At 38.4% G+C, this 26,931-nt stretch overlaps 1 protein-coding gene across 1 annotated transcript in view; it reads right to left on the reverse strand.

Moving 5' to 3' along the window:
- The window catches only part of RAB31 (RAB31, member RAS oncogene family), a 159,381-nt gene that overhangs the window by 35,500 nt on the left and 96,950 nt on the right, over window positions 1–26,931 (reverse strand). The window contains exons 4-5 of the mRNA XM_045850142.1: window positions 19,212–19,283; window positions 17,630–17,736 (exon numbers count right to left, since the gene is read on the reverse strand). Of these exons, the coding sequence (XP_045706098.1) occupies window positions 17,630–17,736; window positions 19,212–19,283 (179 nt within the window). The remainder of the gene's footprint in view (window positions 1–17,629; window positions 17,737–19,211; window positions 19,284–26,931) is intronic.

The following is a 26,931-nucleotide window of genomic DNA, read 5'->3' on the forward strand; positions in this document are numbered from 1 at the left end:
ATTCTCCAACATAAAATGGAGTAACAATAGCCTCTTCAACAAATGGTGTTGGGAGAACTGCACAACTACGTGCAAAAAAAATGAAACTAGAACACCAACTTACACCTTATACAAAAATAAATTCAGGGTGGGTAAAAGACTTAAATATAAACCAAGACACCATTAAAGTCCTAGAGGAGAATGTAGGTAGAAAAACCTCAGATATTTCAAGCAGAAACTTTTTTACTGACATGTCCCCTAGAGCAAGGGACATAAAGGAAAGAATAAACAAATGGGACTCATCAAAATAAAAAGCTTCTGCACAGCTAAAGAAAACAGTATCAAAATAAAAAGAGAACCAACTGTATGAGAAAACATATTTGCTAATAATACCTCAGACAAGGGTTTAATCTCCAAAATATATAAAGAACTTACATGACTCCACTCTAAGAAGACAAGCAACCCAATTAAAAAATGGGCAAAGGACTTGAACAGACACTTCTCCAAGGAGCACATACAGAGGATCCAAAGACACATGAAACGATGCTCAATATCGCTAGCTATCAGAGAGATGCAAATTAAAACCACAATGAGATACCACTTCACACCAGACAGAATGGCCATCATAAACAAAGCAACAAACAACAAGTGTTGGAGAGGCTGTGGAGAAAAGGGATCCCTAGTGCACTGCTGGTGGGACTGCAGACTGGTACAACCACTATGGAGAGCAGTGTGGAACTTCCTCAGAAAACTAAAAATGGATCTGCCTTTTGACACTGCAATTCCACTGCTGGGACTCTATCCTAAGAACACTAAAACACCAATTCAAAACAACCTTTGCACCCCAATGTTCATAGCAGCACAATTTACAATAGCTAGGTGCTGGAAGCAACCTAGATGCCCATCAGTCAACGAATGGATCAAAAAACTATGGTACATTTACACAATAGAATTCTATGCAGCGGCAAGAAAGAAGGAGTTCCTACCCTTTGCAACAGCATGGATGGAGCTGGAAAGCATTATGCTAGGCAAAATAAGCCAGGCAGTAAAAGACAAATACCATATGATCTCACCTTTAACAAGAACCTAAACAACAAAACAAAGAAACAAGCAAAATATAGTCAAAGACACTGAAATAGAGGACAGGCTGACAGTGACCAGAGATAAGAGGGAATTTCAGGGGAGAATGGGAAGGCTTTACAGGAACAAACTTAAAGGACACATGGACAAAAACTAGGGGGAGGGTGGTAATGGGAGGGAAGTGGGGAGGGATGGGTGGGTGGGCTGGAATGGGAGTAAAAGGGAGAAAACTGTACTTGAACAATGATTAAAATAAAATTTAAAAAAAGGAAATTATTCTCCCTCGTGGATCCTGTTCACTCTTCTTATGCAAACAATATATTAATCATTGAGATTACTTTTGTAATTCTTAATAGAAGTTACATTTTGAAACTCTGAAACTTTGGGCAGCATGTAAAGTGAAACGGAAAAGATTACTGTATCTATAAAAAGCCTCCAGGAACAAAAGCTTACCATTCTTCTTAGTTATACATTAATTGACAGCTTTTTAAAACATTCCTCCTCTATACATGAAAGCTTAGAATGAGTCATGTGGCTCTAGATTAGAATCAGGCCATCCACAGGAATTTATGTTTATCTTAATCTAGATACAGATGGAGAGATATAGAAATAACTACAGATATACGTGTACACTCAAGTTAGCATACATATACCTCTGTTCACTGAAAAGTTCTATAACCAATGACACCTTAGTAGCAACAAGCACACCCAGCCCAGATCTTAGTTTCTAAACACTGTTGTCCAATGAAAGGAACGGATTGCTTGAAGACATGGCTGATTCTAAGGCTGTGTCCTACAATATACAAGGTGAGCCTGGAACATCTTGTACCAAAAAGTAAGGAAGCACTCAAAAGCCAAAGTGGCGGGCATATGTTAAAGGAACATAGGAGCCAACAGAGTTGCCAGTGGCCAAAGTTACAACAATTTGAGCAGCAATTTAAATAACATTGCACTGCATTAAAAACCAAAGTATAAAATAAATATACATGAATCCATACCTATATAAATAAGTGACTAAATGAAGAGACTAAATAAAGGGGCAAAAAGACAAATTTCACCTGCAGAAGAATGCCAAATAACTTATTTAGATGCTCCTCCCTCAAAGCGATGGAGCACAATACCCATCCCCTGAGTGTGGGCTGTGCCAGAGACATTCTTCCAAGGAGCACAGCAAGGAAAGGGAGTGAGAAGTGACTTTACAGTAGAGAAACCTGACAACCACTACCTCAACCAGGTGGTCAAGATCAATAGCATCAGCGGAAAGCTGTGTTGGTAATATGAACCCTTAATGTGTTTAAATATATATGATAAGATAAAGTAATAAAATAGCACTTTACTTCAGTGGTCTTCCTCCCAAAACCACATAACCCCAGTCTAATCAAGAAAAACACATCAGACAAACCTTAATTGAGAGATATTATCAAAAGTATCTACCTACCACTCCTTAAAATTATTAAAGTCATCAAAAAAAAAAAAGGAAGTCTGAGTAACTGTCACAGCCCAGAGGAGCCTGAAGAGACCTGACATTTAAATATAATGTAATATTCTGGATGGGATCCTAAAACAACAGCAACAACATTAAAAAACAGAACATTAGGGAAAAACTAATGAAATCTGAGTAAACTATGGACTTTAGTTAATAATAAAACATTAATAAAGTTCCTTAATTGTGACAAAGTTACCATAATAATGTAAGAAGTTATCAATAGGATAAAATAAGTGTGGGATATATGGGAACTCTCTATACTATCTTTCCAACTTTTCTGTAAATATAAAGTTATTCTAAAATTAGCTTACTTAACTATTTTTTAAAAATAAACCATTAAAATGAACACCCCCCCCCCTCAACACAGACACCCTCACCACATGGAGACATGGGCCTGAACACCCACTGACCTCCAGCAGACCACAGCACACATGTCCACATCCAAGCCACCCACTCTTCTGAAACTTCTCTGGGGCCAAAAAAAACACAATTGGTTAAAAAGATTCTAGATGATATCATAAATCCAGTACATTTATCAAAACTTATAAAAAAGCTGAAATAATTAGGGCAGTATAGTACTGGTATAAGGATGCATAAGTATGCAGACAGAACAGAGAGCTCTGGAAACAGGCGCATGCACATGGGACACATGCAATATGACAGACATGGCACCACACGTCAGTGGGAAAGAACGGACATTACAGGCAACAACGCTGAGACAACTGAATGGCTATATAGGAAAAATTACACAGCATATATTTTAAAAATCAACTCAAGTGACTTAAAGACAGATAAGAAAACAAAACTGTAAAGCTTTAAAAATACGATCAAAATAGGGACATATCTTCATTATCTTGGGGTGTGAAAAGATTTCTTAAATAAGACCATTCCTTCTCCTTCTCTTCCCCCCACCAAAAAAAAGCATAAAGGAAAAAATGAATACATTCTACTACATAGAAATTAAAGATTTCTGATGATAAAAAGGCAATATAAAGTGAAAAGATGAGATAGAAATTTGAAGAAGATATTGCATATCTTGCAGAAAATATAACCAAAGAATAGCATTAAATATACATATTTTAAAATAGAAAAAGTGGCAAAGACTTAAACAGACTCTTCACATAAGACAAAACTTACTTGACTGCCCAATAAATACATAAAAAGATGCAAAATTTATTAGTAACCAAAAAAGTGCAAACTGAAATTACTATCAGGTATCACTCCATACCCTAACATCTTACAGCACTAAGACTTGGTGAAACAGGAAGTCTCAGGTACCACTAGTATCCACTTTGGAACACACTGGCATTACGGAGCAAAACTGCCCATGTGCACACCTTGTGACTCAGCAATTAAACTCACATCCACCAGAATCTAGTGAAATGCTTACACACAGCAGGCACTAACAGATGTATAAGCATGTTCAGGAAGCAATGTTCATAATAGTACCAAACTAGAAATAACTCCAATATCCATCAACAGTGAGATGGACAAATCAATTGTGAACAGTGCACAGCCATGAAAATGTACAAAATAAAGCCAACAGTCATTGGCAATTTCCCAGGTGTGTTGAATGCAACCGACAAGTCATCATATAATACACACAGGTTTATTCCACTTATATATAGTTCAAAAACAGGCACACTTGAATCTGTCACTTAGAAATGCAAACATTGTGGTAAAGTATAAAGGAAACAAAATGATTATCACAAAAGTCAGAGTAGTAGTTGCTTCTGGGTGGAAAGAAAGGGACAAGGATACAACTGGGGAGGGAAGCTCACTCAGTTATATAGCTGTTCATTTTATTCTTTTTTTAAAGTTTTTTAAAAAGATTTTATTTATTTATTTTTAGAGAGGGAAGGGAGGGAGATAGAGAGAGAGAAACATCAATGTGCGGTTGCTGGGGGTTATGGCCTGCAACCCAGGCATGTACCCTGGCTGGGAATCGAACCTGCGACACTTTGGTTCGCAGCCCACGTTCAATCCACTGAGCTATGCCAGCTAGGGCCATTTTATTCTTTAAAATTCATAGTATTCTTTAAAATATACACACACATTTTATAGATTCCTCATTATAACTGAGAAAGAGAGATTCCAGATGCCCTTGTTGGCTCTCTGGGGAGCTCAGTCTGCAGTTCCTGGCCTCCTGCTTGACAACAGCAAGCAGACACAGGCTCAGCCACCTGAACAGCATAGAAGGTAGAAATACTGGAAGGCATGGCACATTTTGGAACACAAAATACACATTTTAACAACACAGCCTCTGCTCAGCCTCCTCATCTCATGTAAAGAAAATTCTGGGTGCATTTTAACATGGGCCATGATATTTCCAGACTGTTTAGTTGCTTTTTATGTTCATTGCCTTTTGTGCTCTTTGATTTTAGTATTTAGAATAAGTTGGGTTTTTATTATCCAGTATCTCAAGTTCTCTTATTTGGTTTGCATAATTTTAAAGAACTTCTATATCCACTTTTGGCCTACTATAACACTGGAATGAGTTTGAGTCAATTGTAAGAAATGAAAGCAATTTATGTGTTCTTAGTAAAAGTATTTCCAAATATTTTTTTAATCTATTAAAGAACTCAACTTTATCCAAAATTTGAAACAACAGATGTGTGGTGATTTCTCACTTGGCTGGTGTGTATTTCAAGAAGCCATAGAAGGGAGATTTAGGTTGCAAAGTCCAGCTCCCACCCGTTTCTGGCTGTAGATTACACAGGAAATTGCATGAATTCTTACTTGCTCAAGAGTGCAGAATGCTCCTAACAGCTTACCTGGTGGTTGGCAAATAGATTTCATTTCTTTAACTGGTGGTGACTACATGGAGCATTCATTGTGTTAAGAAGGAGCCTCAGGCCACAACAGACTCAGGAAAAGTCAGTGCCATTGAGACAGGCCAGTAAGCCATGACAAGTGCAATAGGGGAACTGAGACAGATAGCTGAACAAACTGGACAAGCAATTTACAGCCAGACACAAAATGTTACCTCCCTAGAGATAACATACAGCCCTCAGCTGTATTTCAGCTCCAGGCCCAGAAAAGCAACAAAACTAGGTGGGTGAAGCCAGGACCAGCTATGACTTAATGACCTCCTACCCTGGTACTGACCCTGTGAGTGAGGGAGGAACATGACCCTGAAAGAGCACACCTGGAAAATTGATGAATATTCTGCTGAAGCCCTCCCCTGAGACCTCCCTTAAGATTCCCCACCTGCAAAAGAGAGATAAAAACTCAACACAAAAGACCCAGTGCTCCCCTCTAGCTCTTCTTCCTTTTCTTCCCCTACTTCTTCCCCCACAGGCAGGCATCTCCTAAGCTCCCAGAGAGCTAAGGCAGCCCAGGCTAGGGTCTCCTGTTGTTTCTTCTATGCTAAGCCCTTCCTTATTTCACTGTCCTCAGCTTTAATAAACATACCCTCAGAGTCACCTGGACCCATGTTGTGAAATCTTTCCTACATGAAGTCAAGAACCCACACACTACGAGCTGGCCCTAGGCATACCCACTCAGCGCCAGGCCCCCTGTTCTGTACCACCATGACTGATGGGCAATAGTGCCACAGGTTTGAGGGATGGAGAAGCAGAAGGCAAGAGCATCCGGTGTTTGCCATCCTGGCCCAGCACATCAAGCCCAAACCACTCTGTATACTTTTAAGCCATTCATAAACTATCCTTTTACATTCTAGCTATCTTTTCCTCCATTCCCCAGGGAAAGTCATCAGGAAGATACTCTTGATGACTCTTCACCCATAACTATGTCAAACTCCCTCCCATCTCCATGCCTTTGTTCATTATCTCCCTTCCTGGAATTTCTTTTCACATGACTCATCCTTAACAGCCCAGCTTGCAACACATTTCATCCCAGAGTAAGCCTTTCCAAATCACTCTAAATAACTACAAACTTTCCCTTTCCTGAATTCCTTTGTCCTTTTTGCACCATGACTTTTGGAATTCTATTAAATGCAGTCTCGTATTGCTCATTAGATATTTTCTTCCCACGGGTAATACTCATGGCTCTCCAAACAGAAGTAAATAGCTCAAAGGAAAATATTTTCTCTTTTTGTGTACTTCCCATAGTGCTTTCTTCACACAAAAGAACTACCAAAAATTAATTTCTAATTGAATGAGTGAAAACAAATAGGGCAATTTTCCTTCCTTCTGTCCCACTCTAGCTTCACTTCTCCCCTCAGATGCTCCTTTCCAGGGATACAACCTCTATTCCAGGAAAAATTGTAACTCACCAGCAGCACATCCACCAATCTCTCTCACCATTTCTTTTGAGATAGCAGAAGGATTTATATAAGACCTTAGAGACCATGAGTCCAGTCCTCAGAAGAGGAGAGGACACAGAGTCCCTGATTACCTACAGGTTTGTATATGCAGGGGACAGGAGAAACCTTGGGGAGAGAGTGCCAGTGACAGAAGATCCTTACCCTGGACATTACCTACCACCTCTGAATAGAAGGTTCCCTCACTCCTAAACCCCTCATTTCCACTATCACTTTTGTTAGGTAACTTCCCGCTACCATTTGCAAGATAATATTAATCAGGCCTGAGAGCTTTTCTTCCATTAGCACTTCTACACGATCCCTCTAAGTCCCTTACTAATTTGTTCACAGCCCTGGAGATGCCAGTAAGTGGTGGAATTCCAAGGAAAAGCCAACCAGAGACCCTTGAGCTTGAAAAGCAAGTCAAATTAGAATACATTGGAGGGAAGCCAATGTCCAAATGATCAAGCACATCAGGAAGACTTTCAATTTGGAGAGATCAAATTACTGCTTCAGAATCCTGCCACAATTTCGGTTTTCCATGAGGTCTGAAGGGTGAGAGGGAAGCCCAGGCAGGTGTGGCCTGCAGAGACCTACACAGATCCCCAGATAGGTTCCAGGACTTTCTCCTTCTTCCCTACAAATTCCTTTCACCTAAGGCAATGCTTTTCCAAGTATGGCCAGTGGACAACTTACAGAAGAAAGCACTTTTTAAAATGCTTATGCCTCCAACCTACAGCTGCCTGGCTGCCTATTGAATCAAAATTTCTGGAGCTGCAACCTGGCATCTGAATTTTTAACAAGTGCTTTACATGATTTTTACATTGATGGAACTTTTAAAACTACTGGAGCAAGGTGACCTGTTTCATGTTTTTCTTTTCAAGAATTCTTTGCCCCAATTCTTTCACCAGGCCCAAGAAAAGGCCATGCAGTCTCTTGCTGGGCTCCTCAGACTTTCTCTGAAGAAAGTGTCTGTTTATCTAAACCCCAGGTCAAACCTGTCCTTAGAGCCACTGGAATTAGCCCCATGCCACTCGCTACTTATTCAGAAACTTGGTGACCCACCACAGACTCATGTCAGCTTGTCCTGAGATCTGAGTTAGGCTACACGCACCATTTACTCTCTCCACTCCAAGATGCCCATGCTCTTCAAGTCAGCTGTTGCTCAGGTCCTGCACAATCACTCCAGTCGAGGTTCTCATACTTTCTTCCAACCCTATACATCACTAAAATGTCCCCAACTTTGCAATCCTTACCTCAGCATCAGCAGATGGTAGACAGAAGGGGATAACCCTGTTTTCCAGGCCCCATCAGGAATGGAACACTCTCCTCAAAAGCTGTTACCAGAGCTTCTCTTCTTCAGTGGGGAGGGAGAGGAGCCACAGGAAAGTAGGGAAATGACATTTGCTGAGCACCTACTGTATTCAAGCTCAGGAGAGCCATCTCACATACAGTAGCACCAATTCCAGTTTGCTTCCTTACCTCAGATTTAAGAGACTATACATTACTCCAACAATTTGGGCACAGGGAGATTTCTGTCTAGAATTCTTCAAGATACCTAGGAAAATCTTTCATAAAGATTAGAAGTATAAAAAAAAAATCAAAAGTAGAAATCTTGAATCCACTCAACCAGATGCCTCTGAAAGCTTTTCATTCTGGATAGTGTGGTCAAACCTTTATACTATCTTCTGGAACATCATGAATATGAAACACACCATCCTGAGGAAGGGGCATCTCCTCCGAGAGGCTCTTCCACACACAAATGCCTCAAGTCGGCTAAGTCAAGTTCAGGGAGTTAATTCCATTTAAATTCCAGTACCCTCTCAAAATATACCAGGCAAACAAAGCTCCTCTTAAGGATTTACAAGTTTACAGAACCAAAGTCTATTAGATGAGACTGGTCCCACTACACACACAAACACACAGCTCAATCAAATCTAGATATAGTTCCTCTCCAATGCTCAGTAAAAAATATAGTATCTGACAATTACAGGAGAGCAAAGTGTTTTAGGATTAGAGTAAAAGAAGGCCAAGTTCTAAATAAGGTCTGGAGTGTAGAGATTTGGCTAACTCCCCAGAAATAAATCATTCCAACAGACAGAATCTGGAGCAGCCAGATTGGTTGACCAAGAATCTGATTCCACTGCCATGGAAAGGTGTCAGTAAGCAGATGCCCATTATGGTCACAGGTCCTATCATTTAACAGACTATTCTTACCTAATGGGAAAAGTTTACACCCTGGGCAGGGACCAATCCATCAGGCTTCTCTTGTCCTCTTTTCTAAATGGGAGTTTTTAATATAGTTACCTGATTTTACTTTTGTATATTACATGTTCTGGGGATGAGCTCATCATTTGGCCCAGTGTGTTTACTAAAATTTATTTAATCATATATATATAGATATATCTATATATATCTATCTATATATATATGTGTGTGTGTGTGTGTGTGTGTGTGTGTGTGTGTGTATATAACATGCATATATATTGCAAATACATATATATCCATATATATGCCACTTTTAATATTTAGTTTTTATTCTTATCTTAATAAGCTTTTTGTTAATTGAACTTTTTATTGAGGCAAGTGTAGATTCACATGTAGATATAAGAAATAATAGCAATAGATTCCTTGTAAACTTTTCCCAGGTTCCCCAAATGGCAACATTTTGCAAATCTGTAGTATAATATGATAAAGGGTTAATACCCCAAATTTATAAAGAACTTCTGGACCTCAACAGCAAAAAACCCCCACAAACAATGAAATTAAAAATGGGCAAAGGACCTGAATAGACACTTCTCCAAAGAGGATGTACAGAGGGCCAATAGACATATGAAAAGATGCTCAATGTCTCTAATCATCAGACAAACAAAAATAAAAACCACAGTGAGATATCACCTGTCAGAATGGCTATCACCAATAAATCAAGGAAGAAAAAGTGCTGGTGAGGATATGGAGAAAGGGGAACACTTCTGCACTCTTGGTAAGAATGCAGATTGGTGTAGCCACTGTGGAGAGCAGTTTCCTCAACAAATTAAAGATGGAACTGCCTTGGGAGTTCCAGCCAAGATGGAGGCATAGGTAGAAACCCTTCACTTCCTCACACAACCAAAAGGAAGATAATAACCAATCTAAAATCAATAAACAACCAAAATCACCAGAAAATCAAACTGCATGGAACTCAGACAACCAAGGAATTAAAGAAAAATCTACCAGAACAACCAGACTAGTAGCGCTGCACAGCAGCAAGGAAGTTTGCCCTGACCAGGTGAATACCTAAGACCCCGCCCACTTACAACCTATCAGTTGCACCAAGACAAAGAAATATGGCCCAAATGAAAGAACACAGCAAAACCTCAGAAAGAGAATTAAGTGATGAGGAGACTGCCAACCTATCTGATGAAGAATTTAAAGTCCTGGTAATCAAAATGCTCACAGAACTGATTGAGCACGGTCGAAAAATAAAAGAACAAATGAAAGATACCCAAAATGGAGTAAAGCAAAATATTCAGGGAACCAACAGTGACAAGGAGGAAACCAGGATTAAAAGCAATGATTTGGAACAAAAGGAAGAAATAAACATCCAATTGGATCAGAATGAAGAAACAATCCAAACAAATGAAGAAAGGCTGAGGATTCTTTGGGACAACCTGAAACATTCCAATATACAAATTATAGGGGTGCCAGAAGAAGAACACTAGCAAGAAACTGAAAACTTATTTAAAAAAATAATGAAGGAAAACTTCCCCAATCTGGTGAAGGAAATAGACTTCCAGGAAGTCCAGGAAGCTCAGAGAGTCCCAAAGAAGTTGGACCCAAAGAGGAACACACCAAGGCACATCATCATTAAGTTACCCAAGATTAAAGACAAAGGCAAAATCCTAAAAGCAGCAAGAGATAAGGAGACAGTCACCTACAAAGGCACTCTCATAAGGCTATCAGCTGATTTCTCAAAAGAAACCTTACAGGCAAGAAGGGGCTGGAAAGAAGTATTTGAAGTCAGGAAAGGCAAGGAACTATATCCAAGATTCCTCTATCCAGCAAAGCTATCATTTACAATGGAAGGGCAGATAATGTACTTCCCAGATAAGGTCAAGTTAAAGGAGTTCATCATCACCAAGCCCTTACTCTATGAAATGTTAAAGGCACTTATCTAAGAAAAAGATCAACAATATGAACAATAAAATGACAACAAACTCACAACTATCAACAAATGAAACTAAGAGAAAAGAAAAACAAAAACTAAGCAAGCAACCAGAACAGGAACAGAATCAGAGAAATGGACATCACACAGAGGGAGTTCAGTGGGGAGGGGGAAGGGAGGAATAGGGAGGAAAAGGTACAGGGAAGAAGAAGCATAATTAGTAGGCATAAAATAGATGGGGAGAGATAAAAAATGGTACAGGAAACAGAGGACACAAAGAACATATACATACAACCCATGGACATGAACTAAGGGGGGTGGAATGCTGGAAGGTTGGGTGGGGCAAGGGGAGGGAAGATAAAGGGGGGGATTGGGAAAACTGTAATAGCATAATCAATAAAAAATACTTTAAAAAAAATGGAACTGCCTTGACCCAGCAATTTCACTTCTGGGAATCTATCCAAAGAAACCAGAAACACTAATTTGAAATGATATATGTATCCCTAAATTCATTGCAGCATTATTTACAATCACCAAGATTTGGAAGTGGCCCAAGTGTCCATCAGGTGAATGGATAACACAACTCTGGCACACTTGCACAACAACATACTACTCAGTCATAAAATAAGAGAGAATTTTACCCTTTGCAACAGCATGGATGGGCCTGGAGAACATTATGCTAAGTGAAATAAGTCAGTCAGAGAAAGACAAATACCATATGATTTCACTTATATGTGGAATCTAATGATCAAACTGAACTAACAAGCAAAATAAAGACAGACTCATAGGTAGAAAGCAGGCTGACAGCTCAGGGAGGGGGTAGTTAGAGGGTGGAGGGATTGAGCAAAAATGAGAAAGGACTCATGAACACAGACAACAGTGTGGTGATTTCAGTGGGGAAGAGAGTGGGTGGAGGTGGAAGAATGCGTAAGGGGGATAAATGGTGATGGAAAAAATACAATTTTAAAAAATCTACAATATAGAGATTTCTGGTCAAGACAGAGGCATAGGTAAACCTGCCTTGCCTCCTTGCACAGCTGTAACAAAAAATACAGCTAGGGTAAAAAACAAGTATCACCCAGAATTGTGAGAATATCAAGCTGTGTGGAAGTCTGACAACCAAGGATTTAAAGAAGCCACATTCATCCAGACAGGTAGGAGGGGCTGAAACATGGAGACATGTGGAGTAGTGTGGAATGGCACAGAGAGGTGCAGAGATGGGAATGGGTAGTCCCACATCCACTTTCGGTGTATAAAAATTGGGAGAGATAACTCAAAAGCGATGGACCCAGCTCCACACCAGACACCAAGCCCAGCATTCTAGCACCAGGAAGATAAGTTCCCATAACTTCTGACTGTAAAAACCAGTGGGGGTTGGAGCAATGGAAGAAACTGTGGGATTCAAAAGATTCCTCTTAAAGGGCCCACAAAGAACTTAGGACTCACACAGACCCATCCTGTCTGGGATTTAGCACTAGGGCAAGAGCTGAAAGGGCACAAGTGGCATACAGGGAGAAAGTGAAGTCACTGGCAACAGGGAAAGTGCCAGGAGACAGCTTCCTCCCAGACAAAACTCCAGAGGTCAGGCAGCAGCATTGTACCCTCTCTGAGCCCTCTCCCACACAGAACAGCAGAGCACTGACATGGGTTGCCCCACCCTGGTGGTCACCTAAGGCTCTGCACATACAATTTAACAGGTGCACTTTTCTACAATAGGCCACACTACTAACATAGGGAGTCAAAGCAGCTCTATCTAATACACAGAAACAAACACAGGGAGGTTCAAAATTAAACACAAAGAAATATGACCCAAATGAAAGAACAGAACTCCAGAAAGAGAAATAAATGAAATGGAGATAAGCAATGTACCAGATGCACAGTTCAAAACACTGGTTATCAGGATGCTCCAGGAATTCATTGGGTACTTCTATCAGCATAAAAAGACCCAGGCAAAAATGAAGGTTGAATTAAGTGAAATAAATAAAAATCTACAGGGAAGCAACAGTGCGGGGTATGAGGCCAAGAATCAAATCAATTATATGGAACACAAGGAAGGAAAAAGCATTTAATCAAAAAAGCAAGAAGAAAAAAGAATTTGAAAAAATGAGGATGGGCTACGTAGCCTCTTAGATGTCTCCAAATGTACCAACATCCCAATCATAAGGGTGCCAGAAGGAGAAGAGGAAGAGCAAGAAATTTAAAACTTATTTGATAAAATAATGAAAGAAAACTTCCCTATTTTGGTGAAGGAAATAGACATACAAGTTCAGGAAGCACAGAGTGTCCCAAACAAGACCATACCAAGTCACATCATAATTAAAATGTCAAAGGTTAAAGATAAAGAGAGAATCTTAAACGCAGCAAGAGAAAAGCAGAGAGTAAACTACAAAGGAGTTCCCATGAGAATATCAGCTAATTTCTCAAAGGAAACTTTGCAGGCAAGAAAGAGCTAGAAAGAAATACACAAAGTGATGAAAAGCAAGGACCTATAACCGAAATTACTCTATCCAGCAAAGCTATCATTTAGAATGCAAGGGCAGATAAAGTGCTTCCCAGACAAGGTAAAACTAAAGGCGTTCATCATTACCAAGCCATTAGTATATGAAATGTTAAAGAGAATTATATAAGAAAAAGAAGATCAAAATGATGAACATTCAAATGGCAATAAATTCACAACTATTAATAATTGAACCCAGCCCTGGCTGGTGTAGCTCAGTGGACTGAGCGCGGGCTGCGAACCAAAGTGTCGCAGATTTGATTCCCAGCCAGGGTACATGCCTGGGTTGCAGGCTATAACCCCCAGCAACCGCACATTGATGTTTCTCTCTCTCTATCTCCCTCCCTTCCCACTCTGAAAATAAATAAATAAAATCTTAAAAAAAAAAGAACTTCATGTTTAAAAATAAAATAATTGAACCCAAATAACAAACTAATCAAACAAGCAGAACAGGAACAGAGTTATAGATATGGAGATCATTTGGAGGGCTATCAGTTGGAAGGGAGAAGAGAAGTAATGGGAGGGGGAAAGGTACAGGGATTAAGAAGCACAAATTGGTAGGTAGAAAATAGACAGGGGGATGTTAAGAGCAATATAGGAAATGGAGAAGCCAAAGATTTTATATGCATGATCCATGGACATGAACTAAGGGGAGATTCCTGGAGGGAATGGGGTTATCAGGTGGAGGGGGGCAAATGAGATAAAATTGAGACAACTGTAATAGGATAATCAATAAAATATATTTTTAAAAAGCCCATAGTATAATGTCACAAACAGGATATTCCCTTGATTTACCCTATATTACTTAGATTCCCCCAATTTTACCGGTACTCTGTGTGTTTTTGTGTGTGTATGAAGTTCATCTGTGTAGGTTCACATGTCCACTGCCACAGAGAGGATACTGAACAGTTCCAATACAGCAAGGATCTCTTGTGTTGCCCTTTTATATCCACACCCACTTTCCTCCCTCCCCGCTGCCCACATCAACCCTAACCATCATCTCTAGCAACCACTAGTTTATCCTCTGTTTCTAAAATGTTTTCATTTCAAAGTGACATATAAATGGAATCACACACTATGAAACCTGTGGGGTTGTCTTTATTGACTCAGCATAATTTCCCTGCAGGTTCACCAAGTTGCATGCACTAGTAGTATGTTTTTCTTTCTCGCTGAGTAATATTCCATTGCATGGATACACCAGAGTTTGTTTAGCCATTTACCTTTTGAAGGACATCTAGGCTAATTCTAGTTTGGGGCAATTACAAACAAACTTCCTATAAATATTCATGTGCAAGTTTTGTGTAAACCTAAGTTTTCATTTCTGTGGGATAAATGTCCAACAGTGCAATTACCAGGCCACACGATAATTGCAATTTAGAGTTTCTTTTAAGTTGCTGTTTCCCAAAGTGGCTGCACCATTTTACATTCACACCAGCATTGTGTGAATGATGCAGTTTCTCCCCAGTCTCACATGTTTGTTGATGGTTTCTAATATAATTCCATTGTAATGTTAAAACATGCTTTGTACACTTTTAATTATTTTAAATTTATTGGGGCTTCCTGTATGGCTTAGTATTTGGTCTTCCCTGGAGATGTTCCATGTGAGCCCAAGACTAATACGTTTTTAAGTTTTTTTTACTTGCTATTCTCCTTTTAAAATAAAGAGACAGAGACAGAGAGACAGAAAAAGCAGGTCTAAGGTCGAGGGCATTTCGCAAACAACTACAGTCATGTACTGCTTAACAACAGGGGTAAGTTCTGAGAAATGTGTCATTAGGTGATTTCATCACTGTGTGAACATCACAGAGTACCCTATACAAACTTAGATGGTAAAGCCTACTACACAGCTAAGTTATTGCAATAGTCTGCTGCTCCTAGGTACAATGCTGTACAGCACACTACTGTATAAAACAGCATGAGATTAATTCAAGCACAAGAGAAAATTATATGAAATTGGGAGTAACTGTAAATGTGCATGATATTTCTTTGTAGGATGATGGAAATGTTCTAAAATTAGATGTAATGATGACTGTACAACATCATAAATATGTTAAAATTTATTGACCTACATACTTAAAACACATGGATTTTATGGTTTATAAAATATCTCAATAAAATATAACAAAATTTTAATTTATATAATAATAAATGTTAAAAATTTTTAAGTTTACTAGTACCTTATTGACTTAATTAGAGGTTTGAAGGAGAATTGCAAAGGGAATCATTTCTTCCCACATGATTCAATAACAGGGAGCATCTAAAATAACTTTCAAGTATAACAAAACATATGCATTCCACACCTTAAACTACAACCGCAGGATCCTGAGAAGTCATATTCAAACCTCACTGAGGCCAAACTAGAGGAGAAAGGGAATCACCCAGAGAATCAGAACTTGTGTGATGTGAGAGTGGCCCCATGATGTCACCACCAGGTGTAGTAGCTGGATGTGGTCTTGAATTGTTTACCATTGGGGATCAAGGGGCTGTGAGTGAATTTATGGTTGGAGGTGAGATGGATGAATTATGCATTATTAAAATTGTATATACAGGAACTGGCTAGCACAAAGAATGCCCATGGAGGAGAACACTGTACCAGTGCATAAAAGGTGAATTTCACTCTGAGAAAGAGTGTCTTTAAGGTGCCAGTAGCCAAGGCACCATGTCACAGACATGTTTTGTTTGTCCAGGCTGTACTTTACTAGGAAGTGACCATCTTCCAAACTAGCCACCCTCCCATTCTCATGGTTATGGTGGGAAAAGTGATTTTGCACTACCCAACTCCCTTCCCATGGCCGCACATGCCTTGTCATGATGTGGGAAATCCTCCCATGGCAATTGAGACCAGAAACAGAGAGTGCCAGAGACTAAAGCTGGAACATGTGACACACCAGAGCCAAAGGCAGCCTATTTTTTACCATGAGGATACCAGTACTTTCCAATAAATTCCTTTTTGTTTCTTGAAATTCATTTCAAATGGATTTCATTTCCATGTAACTAAGTTCAAGTTTAAATAATTTTCTGTTTAGATTCTAGTCCATCAGCTCTCCCACAATACACAAGGCTCAGTCTACCAAAAGTCACACCTTTTACCACAATTCAGTGGTGTCAGATGATAGCATCTTCTCTTCAGCAAAGGCTCTCTAGACCCACCCATGCCAGCAATTCTGCTGGGAATACTAGGAGAGTACACGGTTTTAGGATTACAGTAAAGAAAGTAGGGATCTGCACTAAGTCTGGGAAGTTTAAAGATTTGTCCAGCCCCCACAAAAACAAATGATTAAGTGGTGTTGATAGTTGTTACTATAAACCAACTGATACAATGTGATATGAAGCTTTGGAAAAAAAAGAGCAATTTGTCAAAGGCCATGTTAAGAGCTTTTGTAAGTCTATTTCATTGTTAATTAACTTTAGTTTAATTGTACTTGGATTAGCAAAATCTGAAGCATGATGTCATTGTCTTTATGAAAATCAACTACTGGAATTGCTGAGAATTAAATTAACTAGGGGAATGGTGACAACACAAATTCTCTATTTTCCTTTATAACATTTTTATTGAGTTGCACAATAGCTTATGAGACTAGATATAGTTATCATCAAATCTCTAGCCCATGTGGACTGCATCTCTACAAATCTCTCTCCAGGTAAAGGAATTCAACAATCAAGTGTTTCTGGAACAAGCCCAAGTATTTACATATGATGAATCATATTCAGATATTAGAGTAAAACAATGAGATTATATAGACCTGATTACAACCCTAAGTTAAATCTAGGAATAAAACAGTGATGTATGGAAAATGTTAAGAAGTTAACTCTCCTTACCACATGAAAGTGTTACTAAAATGGTGATGTAGTTATAATGACAATAATAACAGCAAAGGTAACAATAAAAATAATAAAACCATGTAGCCCAAAGACATTTAGTGTAAGGGATGTAACTGTGCTGTTTATATGAAATTTGATTTTAATATTCATCAATGTGTGGCCCATCGAATTTGTGTTTTCCTACTATTTTCTTTTAATTCTATTCTGGTTGAATAAATAACACCTTGACCACCACAAGTGAATGACTATTAATTAAATTATTACACTGAGAACAATAGAGGCATGACAACTTTTTACACATAGACATTGAGGGATAAAGAATATTAAACACACACAAAAATTGTAAATTAATCTTACCTAATATCTGAGAGATCGCATTTGTTTCCAGCGATAGCCATTACAATGTTTTCTGGGCCATGTTCTTTCAGTTCTTTCACCCATTTCTTTAGGGTATGGAATGAGTCCTAAACCCAAAGTATAAATCAAGCATTGGAAACATTATGCATATAACCGTGTATATTTCATACATAATCCTATGTATTTCAACCAAACAAAAATACAAATACAATACAATTTAATGGAGGCAAATCATTTTCAGGACGCTCGCATAGATGAACATACTTCCCTTATTCGGCACAAATTTTAATATTAGCTAAATTATACTTAGCCTACAAAATGTTCTCTTCTCTAAAACTGAAACCTGATAAAGTTAAGAAAATCATATTAGTAATTTTCTCCTATAAATAGCATTAAAAGTATAGACTTATGCAGATCATGCACCACAGAAATGTACACTTGAAACTAATGTCACCCCAATAAATTTAATAAAAATAAATTTCTGCAAAAAAATACAAACAAAAAATAAAACTGAAAGCAAATAAAACAACCACTACCACCAAACTCTCATAGATGTGGACAACAGTATGGTGGTTACCAGAGGGAAGAGACGTGAGAGGGCAGTAAAGGGAAAAGGAGGCAAAATATGGTTACAGGAGATTTTACTTTGAGTGGTAAACACACAATGCAATATACAGTTGACGTACCACAGAACTGTGTACTTGAAACCTATATAATTTTATTACTAATGTCACCCCCCAAGTTTAATATTAGTAATAGTTCCTTTAAAATAAAAGAAACAATAGCATTTTTAAAAAAAAGATAGCCTTGACTTAACATGAAAAAGGACTATAAGTCTTAAGACTAAGACAATGTTCATGCTTACCTAAGGAAAGAAAAAGGAAAACACAGACACACACACTTTAGAGTCTGTTTTCCTTTCTGTCCTTTACTCGCAATCTTTCTCCAGGAAACAAGCCAAGGTACAATAGATACCACATTTAGGTAAAAGTAGTCAGGAATTCATGAATGGTAACTGTGATGAATCATTGAACTAGCAGTCCTGTGAACTGAGTCAGACTCCAAGAGCAGGAAAAAACATCAGCAAACCACAGCAGTCATTCCTTGGTATCCTAGATGCTCAATGTGATAACTCAAAATATATTTATATTACATGTACACAAATATACTATACATACATGAACATTTTCCTTGGCATTTTATGAAATGTGAGTGAAACACTAATAGAAGATAAGCATTTTATAATTATAAAGCATGAAGAACTTAAAAATAATTTTCCTTTTCCTATAAAGCTGACATTCTGGAGAACAATATTAGAACACATGACCTTGCCTCCACAAACAGTCAATTTTAAAATGAATGTTCATTGTTTTTTTAATTTAATTTAGTAGATAAATCTGAAATGCTTCCTTATGTATAAATGCAATAAACTCAATATATACTGTCCATTATCCCCAACCACCACATTATGAATCCTCATTTCAGGATACTGTCAAGATTCAAACAGTGAAATCTCTATTTTGGTCTTTCTAAGACAGAATCACCATGAATGGCATCTCAATTCTAAAGGGAACATTCTTACCTGTTTGGTAATATCATACACAATGACAGCTGCAGCAGATCCACGATAGTACATGGGAGCCAGTGAATGAAACTGTTTAGGAACAATAAATAGTTTTAGGCCAAAGTGAACACATTTTATGCAATCCCAAATTAAATATAACACTTTATCTTACAATCATCTTTATAAGATCCCTGAATTCCCTGTAGAGTTTTCCCAGGGCTCATATCAGATATACATTTTTCTCCTTGACTACACATATGTTATGGTTTATAGACCATGGAATTCACTCTTGGGCAAAGGCCAAAAATAAATTTTATTTCAAATGTTAATATCCTATGAATTGTCTTTTCTCTACAGCTCATCACTTTTTTAATATGGTTGACCCAGGGCAATCTTATTACACAGGAATAAGAAAAAGACATTTGCCAAGGGGAAGAAAAGAGGAGGCTGGCATGGGTCACAAGACTGTCCCTCACTGAGACACTAATGAGGAATATTGCAGCAAGGGCACCTGGGCAACAGTGCTGGGGTCTGGATGGCTGCATCCCTGTGTGGCGTGATGAATCATGACAGTGAGTAGCTTCACTCCAGAATGTGGACAAAGCAAGTCTCACTGGTCACTAGAATATTTATCCCTAAACAGGATAATTATTTTGAGGGTACACACAGATTTTACATGTATTTTGAAGAATGTGTCTTTGAATCTATTTGAATATCTTCCAATATATTTGGAGAATATATTGTGGAGGGGTTTTCAAAGTCATTAAGAAAAAGACAATTCAGCTCGACAGAAAAATGGACAAAGGATATACATATAGATAAATCACAGAGGAAGAGACACAAATTGCCAATTAATATTTTTAAACATGTGCAATTAAAATAAAATTAAAATAAAATAAAAGCAATAATGAAACATTTATTAATATGTTAAATATTTTAAAAATGTAACGTATCCAGTCAGTGTGGATTTGGGAAGGGAGTCACTCTCATCAGCTACAAGGTAAAGTATTTTAAGACCTTCTTATAAAAAGACGCTCAACATCACTTATCCTCAGGAAAATGCAAATCAAAACCACGAGTAATCACCTCATATCTATTAGGATGGCAATTACTTAAAAAAAATGTAACAAGTGTTAGTGAGGATGTGGACAAAAGGAAACTCTTGTATACTGTTGGTGGAAATGCAAATTGGTACAGTCATTATTGAAAACAGTATGGAAGTTCTTCAAAAAAACCCCACTACAAATAGAACTACCATATGATCCAGCAATTTGCCTTTGTATTCAAAGAATTCAATTTCATTTCAAAAGAAATGAAATCAGTACCTCAAAGAGGTATCTGTTTTCCACTCCCATGGTTGTTGCTGTATTCTTTACAATGGACAAGATATGGAAAGAACCAAAGTGTCCATTGATGAATGAATGGATTTTTAAATATGTGATACACACACACACACACAAGACTTTTTTGGAAAATGCCTAGCCATTATTAATATAACAAGAATTGTTTGCACAACATCAATGTAACCTGGCAGCCAAGGAGAGTGGACTGGTATGCACATACATGAACAATGATGACTTTACTGTACTAGTCAGTGGGGGCAGTAGATGCTGTTGAGGGAGCATGTGTACTGTGTGGCCATCACATTCAAAATTACTGAGTGAGTAGAGCAATGAATCTCCATCAAATTTTGTGTTAGGCTTGAACATTCCTCTGCAAAAACTATTTGGATGATTCATAAGACTGCAGCTATGAGCAACTGGTGACTGGCACCTTCATCACAACACACCAGCTCACATATCACATCTCATGCAGAGTTTTTTAATGAAACATCAAATCACCCAGGTGACTCAGCCCAGATTCGGTGCCCTGAGACTTCTGGCTTTTCCCAAAACTTAAATCACCTTTGAAAGGGAAGAGAGTTCAGCGTGTTGATGAAATTCAGGAAAATATGATGGGGCAGTTGATGGCAATTGGGAGAACTGTGTGAGGTCCCAAGGTACCTACTTTAAAGGGGACTGAGGTGTCATTGTCCTATGTGCAATGTTTCTTGTATCTTGTGTCTTCTTCATTAAATTTCTCTATTTTTCATATTACAAGGCTGGATACCTTTTGGACAGATCACGCACACACACACACACACACACACACACAATGGAATATTATCCATCCTTATAAAAGGAGTGCCTGTCATTTGCAACAACATGGATGAACATGGAGGACATCATGCTAAGTGAAATAAACCAGATACAGAAAGAAAAAAAACTTCATGTTTTCACTTATATATGGAATCTAAAAAGTCAAATATATAGATGGAAGTAGAGAGTAGAATAGTGGTTATGAGGAGCTGAGGGGGCTGGGAGGATAGATGATCACCAAAAGGGACAAAGTTGCAGTTATGTGAGATGAGTAAATTCTAGAAATGAAATGTACAGTATGATGACTATGGTTGATAATTGTTAAATCTGACAATTTGCCAAGAAAATAGATTTTAGGTGCTTTTACCACTGAAAAACGTAAGATGTGTTCATTACATTGACGGTAGTAATGATTTCATTATGTACACATACAGCAAATCATCATGTTGTATACCTGAAATATATATAATTTTTACTTTAAAAAAAAGAACTTCTTTCAAAGCCAATGTCAGTACTATATAGCAAAAGTTTCTGTTTGTAAACCATTTGAACGATCAATCCCACTAATGAGAACATGTACTGAGTGATCTTCACAAACACAAAGACACTAATCTCTGTTGCACATGGGAGCAAATATTTAAAATGAACCTAAAGGTTAATCATAGAGAATTCATGAATGATTATATATATATGTATGTATGTATTCCACAACAGTTAAAATGATGATGAGGATTTTTATTTATAGGAAAAGGTATCCTTGACTTGAAAAGAAAAACAAAACAAAACTCCAAGTAGCCTATTAGCATAGTATGACTTAAGGTAAAATGTGTGTGTGTGTGTGTGTGTGTGTAGGTATAACATAATATTTCTCAAAATGTTAACAGTGGGATTTCTAGTGATTTGTACATTTTTCTTATAAGAATCTGAACAGTACAAAATTTTACAATTATTTTTAAATAAAATGATTTTTAAGTTTAAAAAAAAGCAGCCATTTTTTATTGGGGAGTAAGGGAGGGGACAGAGAGGGAAGGAAGAACTATGAATCCTGAAGCTTTTCCAGCAAACAACAAAACCAAAACTTATTTACTTTTATCTCCCACCCAAAACTCATCAGGGACTAAGTACTTGCTAAACTGAAATGATCCTATTTGGAAATCTGATGCACATCAGTTCTCAAGGTTTCCCTTTTAATCCCCTAAAGAATGCTAGTGTGGCTCTCACAGAGTAGAAGGAATCAGGCAACTCTTGCCCAACTCCATGCCCTCTTGCAAGTTGCCACCTTAAACAGAAATTGCCCTGGTACTTCTGTGGTTTTCAGGCTGGATGGAGCTCAGGACGAATTCAGGGGCTCCCAGCCAAAAGGCCTGGGCCACTTGCCATGGCTCACCAGAGGACAGCAAGCCTTTTACTATGAGTGCCTTTCCATGGTCATTGGCTGCCCAACACTGTGTTTGTTATAATATTAGGCACCAATAAAACTATTTTATTTTACATTTTTTTTTCATTTCATTTCATTTTTTATCCTCACCCGAGGACTTTTTTTTTTTATTGCTTTTAGAGAGAGGAAGGGGGAGAAAGAGAGAGGGAAATATCGATGTGAGACAGAAACATTGACTGGTTGCTTCTCGTAGCTTCCCGGACTGTGGATTGAACCTGCAACCTACCTACATATGTTCCCTAACCAGGAATCACACCCACAGCCTTTTGGTATATGTCAACCAACTGAACCACATTGGCCAGGGCTCAATAAAACTATTTTATTAGACAAGATCGGGTGTGTTCAGGGTGGTATGGCCAGAGACTCAATAAAACTATTTTAATCCATCCTTTGGCAATTCACTCCACATGTAGAAAACAAAATAAAAATTTCTGCCCAAACAGAGAAAAAAAGTAATGTATTTTCGAAAGATTCCTGCTTTGCTAATGGCAGGAAGTGCATATAAAGTATCCTTTTAAAGCCCAATCACATAAAATGTCCATTTTTAAAAAATAACCTCAGGAAAAAAAAATAACCTCAGGTAAGAATAGTCCTTTTTAAACACACCAAATAAGAGAGTCAGTACAAAATGCATATCTCAAAAATCAAGGTACTTGTGGACTCAAGAACATAAGGAACAAACTGTGGATATCCTCTAAGACAGAATGCATTTTCAGCTATAACACCATGAACTGAAATGGTCACTGATGTGCAGGTCTAATGAATTATTGAATAGATCTTTGTATATAATGCATTACTTGTTCTTTCCTTCCTTCAAATGGAATCATTTTGAAATAAATCTGTTGGTGAAGCCACTTAAACGACTTTATTGCCACAGACTTGGGAGTTTTAATGAGTTAAAAGTTCACATCTCAGTGCTAAAACCCAATAATGCATTGACCAAAGGATAATATTTGTGGAGGACAAAAGGATAAATCACTTCCAGCCTATAATATGCATTCATGTTCCCACATAAGTATAAAGCAAAAGCACCACGATCAGCCTCAATACTGAACATGACATAATTCAATTTCCATGAGGGCAGAAGACTGACAAAGCACTCCCATAAAAGATTTCTTCTAGAAGCAAAGTTCACCATCATGGGAAGGTGATACGATATTTTTAAACCTCACCTTGAAAGATCATTTGAAAATTACCAAGAACCAATGCCAGTCAAAATCCTTTCTTCCCTAACTATCCAACAGAACATCTGTAATACCAAATAAAAGTGTTCAGATAACTCTCAGATAACATTTAATTTTTTAGAAGCACAGGAATTGTGAAAAGTCAATTTATCCCCTCAAAATAAATGGCTGTTTGTGTCCTTTTCTGTATGTCTAAGTATGTGTGAATACTTGTTTTTCTATTACTGTCTACAGGATAAGAGAGAAGGGAACTGCCTTTGAGCTTCTTAGTCTCCTCAGCTTTGACAGATGGATGTTAATAACTCTGTCCCCACTTCCAACAACTGGTAGAAGCAACTGGACAATGCATTTTGAGAGTATTGAAAATGTTCATATGCTTTGATTCAACAATTACACTTCTGAAGGGAATAATCAGAGATGATCACAAAGTAACCAGAATTCATTCTAGAATGATCAGTAATGCCGTAAAGTTGAAACCAGCCTCAAGGTCTAACCATCATGGACTGAAAACATAAATTTCGCCCTGGCTGGTATAGCTCAGTGGATTGCGTGCCAGCCTCTGAACCAAAGGGTCACCCATTCGATTTCAGTCAGGGTACATGCCTGAGTTGCAGGCCAGGTCCACAGTGGGGGGCATGTGAGGGATAACCACACATTGATGTTTGTCTCCTTCCCCTCCTCTCTCTCTAAAAATAAAGAAATAAAATATTTTTTAAAAACCATAAATTTGGCTTAGCCATATAATGGACTATTAGACAGCAATTAAACTCAAGTTTTTGAAAAATATGAAATGGCACATGAGGCAAGGTGGCCTAGTTTGGTACTTTCCAAAGGTCTTCTGCAGAACTCTGTGCTCTTGAGGTGCGTTTTGGAAAAAAAAAAAAAAGCTTTCTTAGCCAAATAAATTTGAGAAACACTACAGGTAATAATGCTCCCCTGCAGGCTTACAAAGTATTGTTAGTAGTCTCTGAAAAAGACTCTGAAACAGACCCTTGAAGACTCTGACAAATGTCTACAGTAAAAACTATTTTAGTTTTAACTCAAATTGCTAATTTATTTTTTAAGCTAGGGAACTATGTGCTCGGAACCAACCACAGGGACATAGTACGAAGATCTAGACTCAAGGCGGAATCTGGAAACCTGTGCCTGGCTCTACACCGTTTTCCATCCTTTGTAAAATGGAGGCAGTGGTGAGGATGGGGTCAGTGGTGATAGCTAAGGTTCTTCCAGCTCTGTGATGACACTCATGGCCAAGGTAAGACAGGGTCTGGATGGACCCTCCTTCCCTTGCCATGATCCTGATTCTTGAGTGCCTTACTTGCAACACAAACCTCCCTCCTTCCTATCCCACACTATTGTGTTTGTGCATGCTCAGCACACAGCAGAAAGTATTGTTCTGAGAAATCTCCTAATCCTTCAGACCACCCAGTCTGCTTCAGGAAAAATTCCTTAAATGCAGGTTTGTGGCTACATAAATTCCACAGCAGCAAAACTCAACATGTCAAGATTGAGCGGTAGTGGAAAATACACGAAGTTTCCAAACAAGGACAGGTTCCAGCTGGGCTTGGCCTCCCCAGATGAGAATTATCCAGGCCTGAAGTCTCTGGCATCAGGTCCAGGAACTTGCAGGCATTGGGTCTGTATTATAATTTTTCAGAGAATGCTCTGTCTCTGGTGAGTGCTTCAAAGCAGCCCTGGGAGCCAGTGCTGGTCGGTCCCAGGTGCCAGCACACAATCAGAAATGTTCACCCTTCCACTGAATGCTGGGGCCATGGACAGTCAAGTGCAGAAGCCAAAACATATCCCGAGGTTCCATTCGGATTCAAACAAAGAGGAAAGTGGTAGAGAAAATTCCTGACATTCCCAACATTCTCAGCTGGCAAAGTTGAATGGAAAAACTCTTACTGAATGTTCTCTCTGTGTCCTTCAGAAGTACGTCCCTGACCACAGACTCTCCCCACAGAAAAACAGAGGGGCTGTTTCATATGCCTACTCAGATAACTTTTTAAAAGTTGTTTTTAAAGATTTTATTTACTTATTTTTAGAGAGGGGAAGGGAGGGAGAAAAAAAGGGAGGGAAACATCAATATTTGGTTGCCTCTTGTACACCCCTCACTGGGGACCTGGCCTGCAACCCAGGCATGTGCCCTAGACTGGGAATACAAACTGGCGACCCTTTGGTTCATAGGCTGGCGTTCAATCCACTGAGCCACACCAGCCAGGGCTCCCTACTCAGATATCTTAAAACCCAATAGTATGTAAAGTTGAATACAAAAGTGGCTGGGAGACCAGAGTATACCAAACTATTAACAGTGGTTATTTCTGAACACTGCCCATTAAAGGCAGACCACCATCTGTTTTATTATTTCTGAATTTTTTAAATTTTAACAGGATATATTACCTTTGCAATGAGAAAGGATCCCTTTTCCTTCTTATTACTTTTTCCTTTTTACTACTTTTTTTCTTTTGATGTGCCAATTAATGTCAAAGAACTTCCTCAGCATTCAAGAATCAAAGGGGTGAAACCAAGTCCCAGGAGGGGATGGGATTTAGAGGTGACCTGACATGCATTTGACTCCTTATGGACAAGGTGCTATGCAAACTTTCTGTAGGAGCAAACGATCCAACAAAATCCAAACTTTTTTTTTTCCATAAAAAAGGTTTTGCAGGATAGGGCTTAGTGTTTTTTAAAAGATAAGGTAATGAACTGGTATATTTTGAAGCTTAGAATAATGTATAAGATTCAAGGTTCTAAAAATGCTATAGAAACTCATTTTTCCTACCCATGAATACCAACTGCAGGAAACCTCTGCTCCAATTCCTCTGTTGACAAGCAAAGGAAATTTCCTTGAAGTCCAGAACTATGACCCACCCCATCCCACAGCCGCTATTTTGTGCATTTAGAGGAAATGCCACTAAGGTCCGCTATTTCTCTCCCTCTCTCTACTCTGCTCAGGTTGGTTTAGTCTCCCCTATCCT

The sequence above is a fragment of the Phyllostomus hastatus genome, unplaced genomic scaffold (genome assembly GCF_019186645.2).
Source record: "Phyllostomus hastatus isolate PE091 unplaced genomic scaffold, TTU_PhHast_1.1 phas_contig_80, whole genome shotgun sequence".
Lineage (NCBI taxonomy): Eukaryota > Metazoa > Chordata > Mammalia > Chiroptera > Phyllostomidae > Phyllostomus > Phyllostomus hastatus.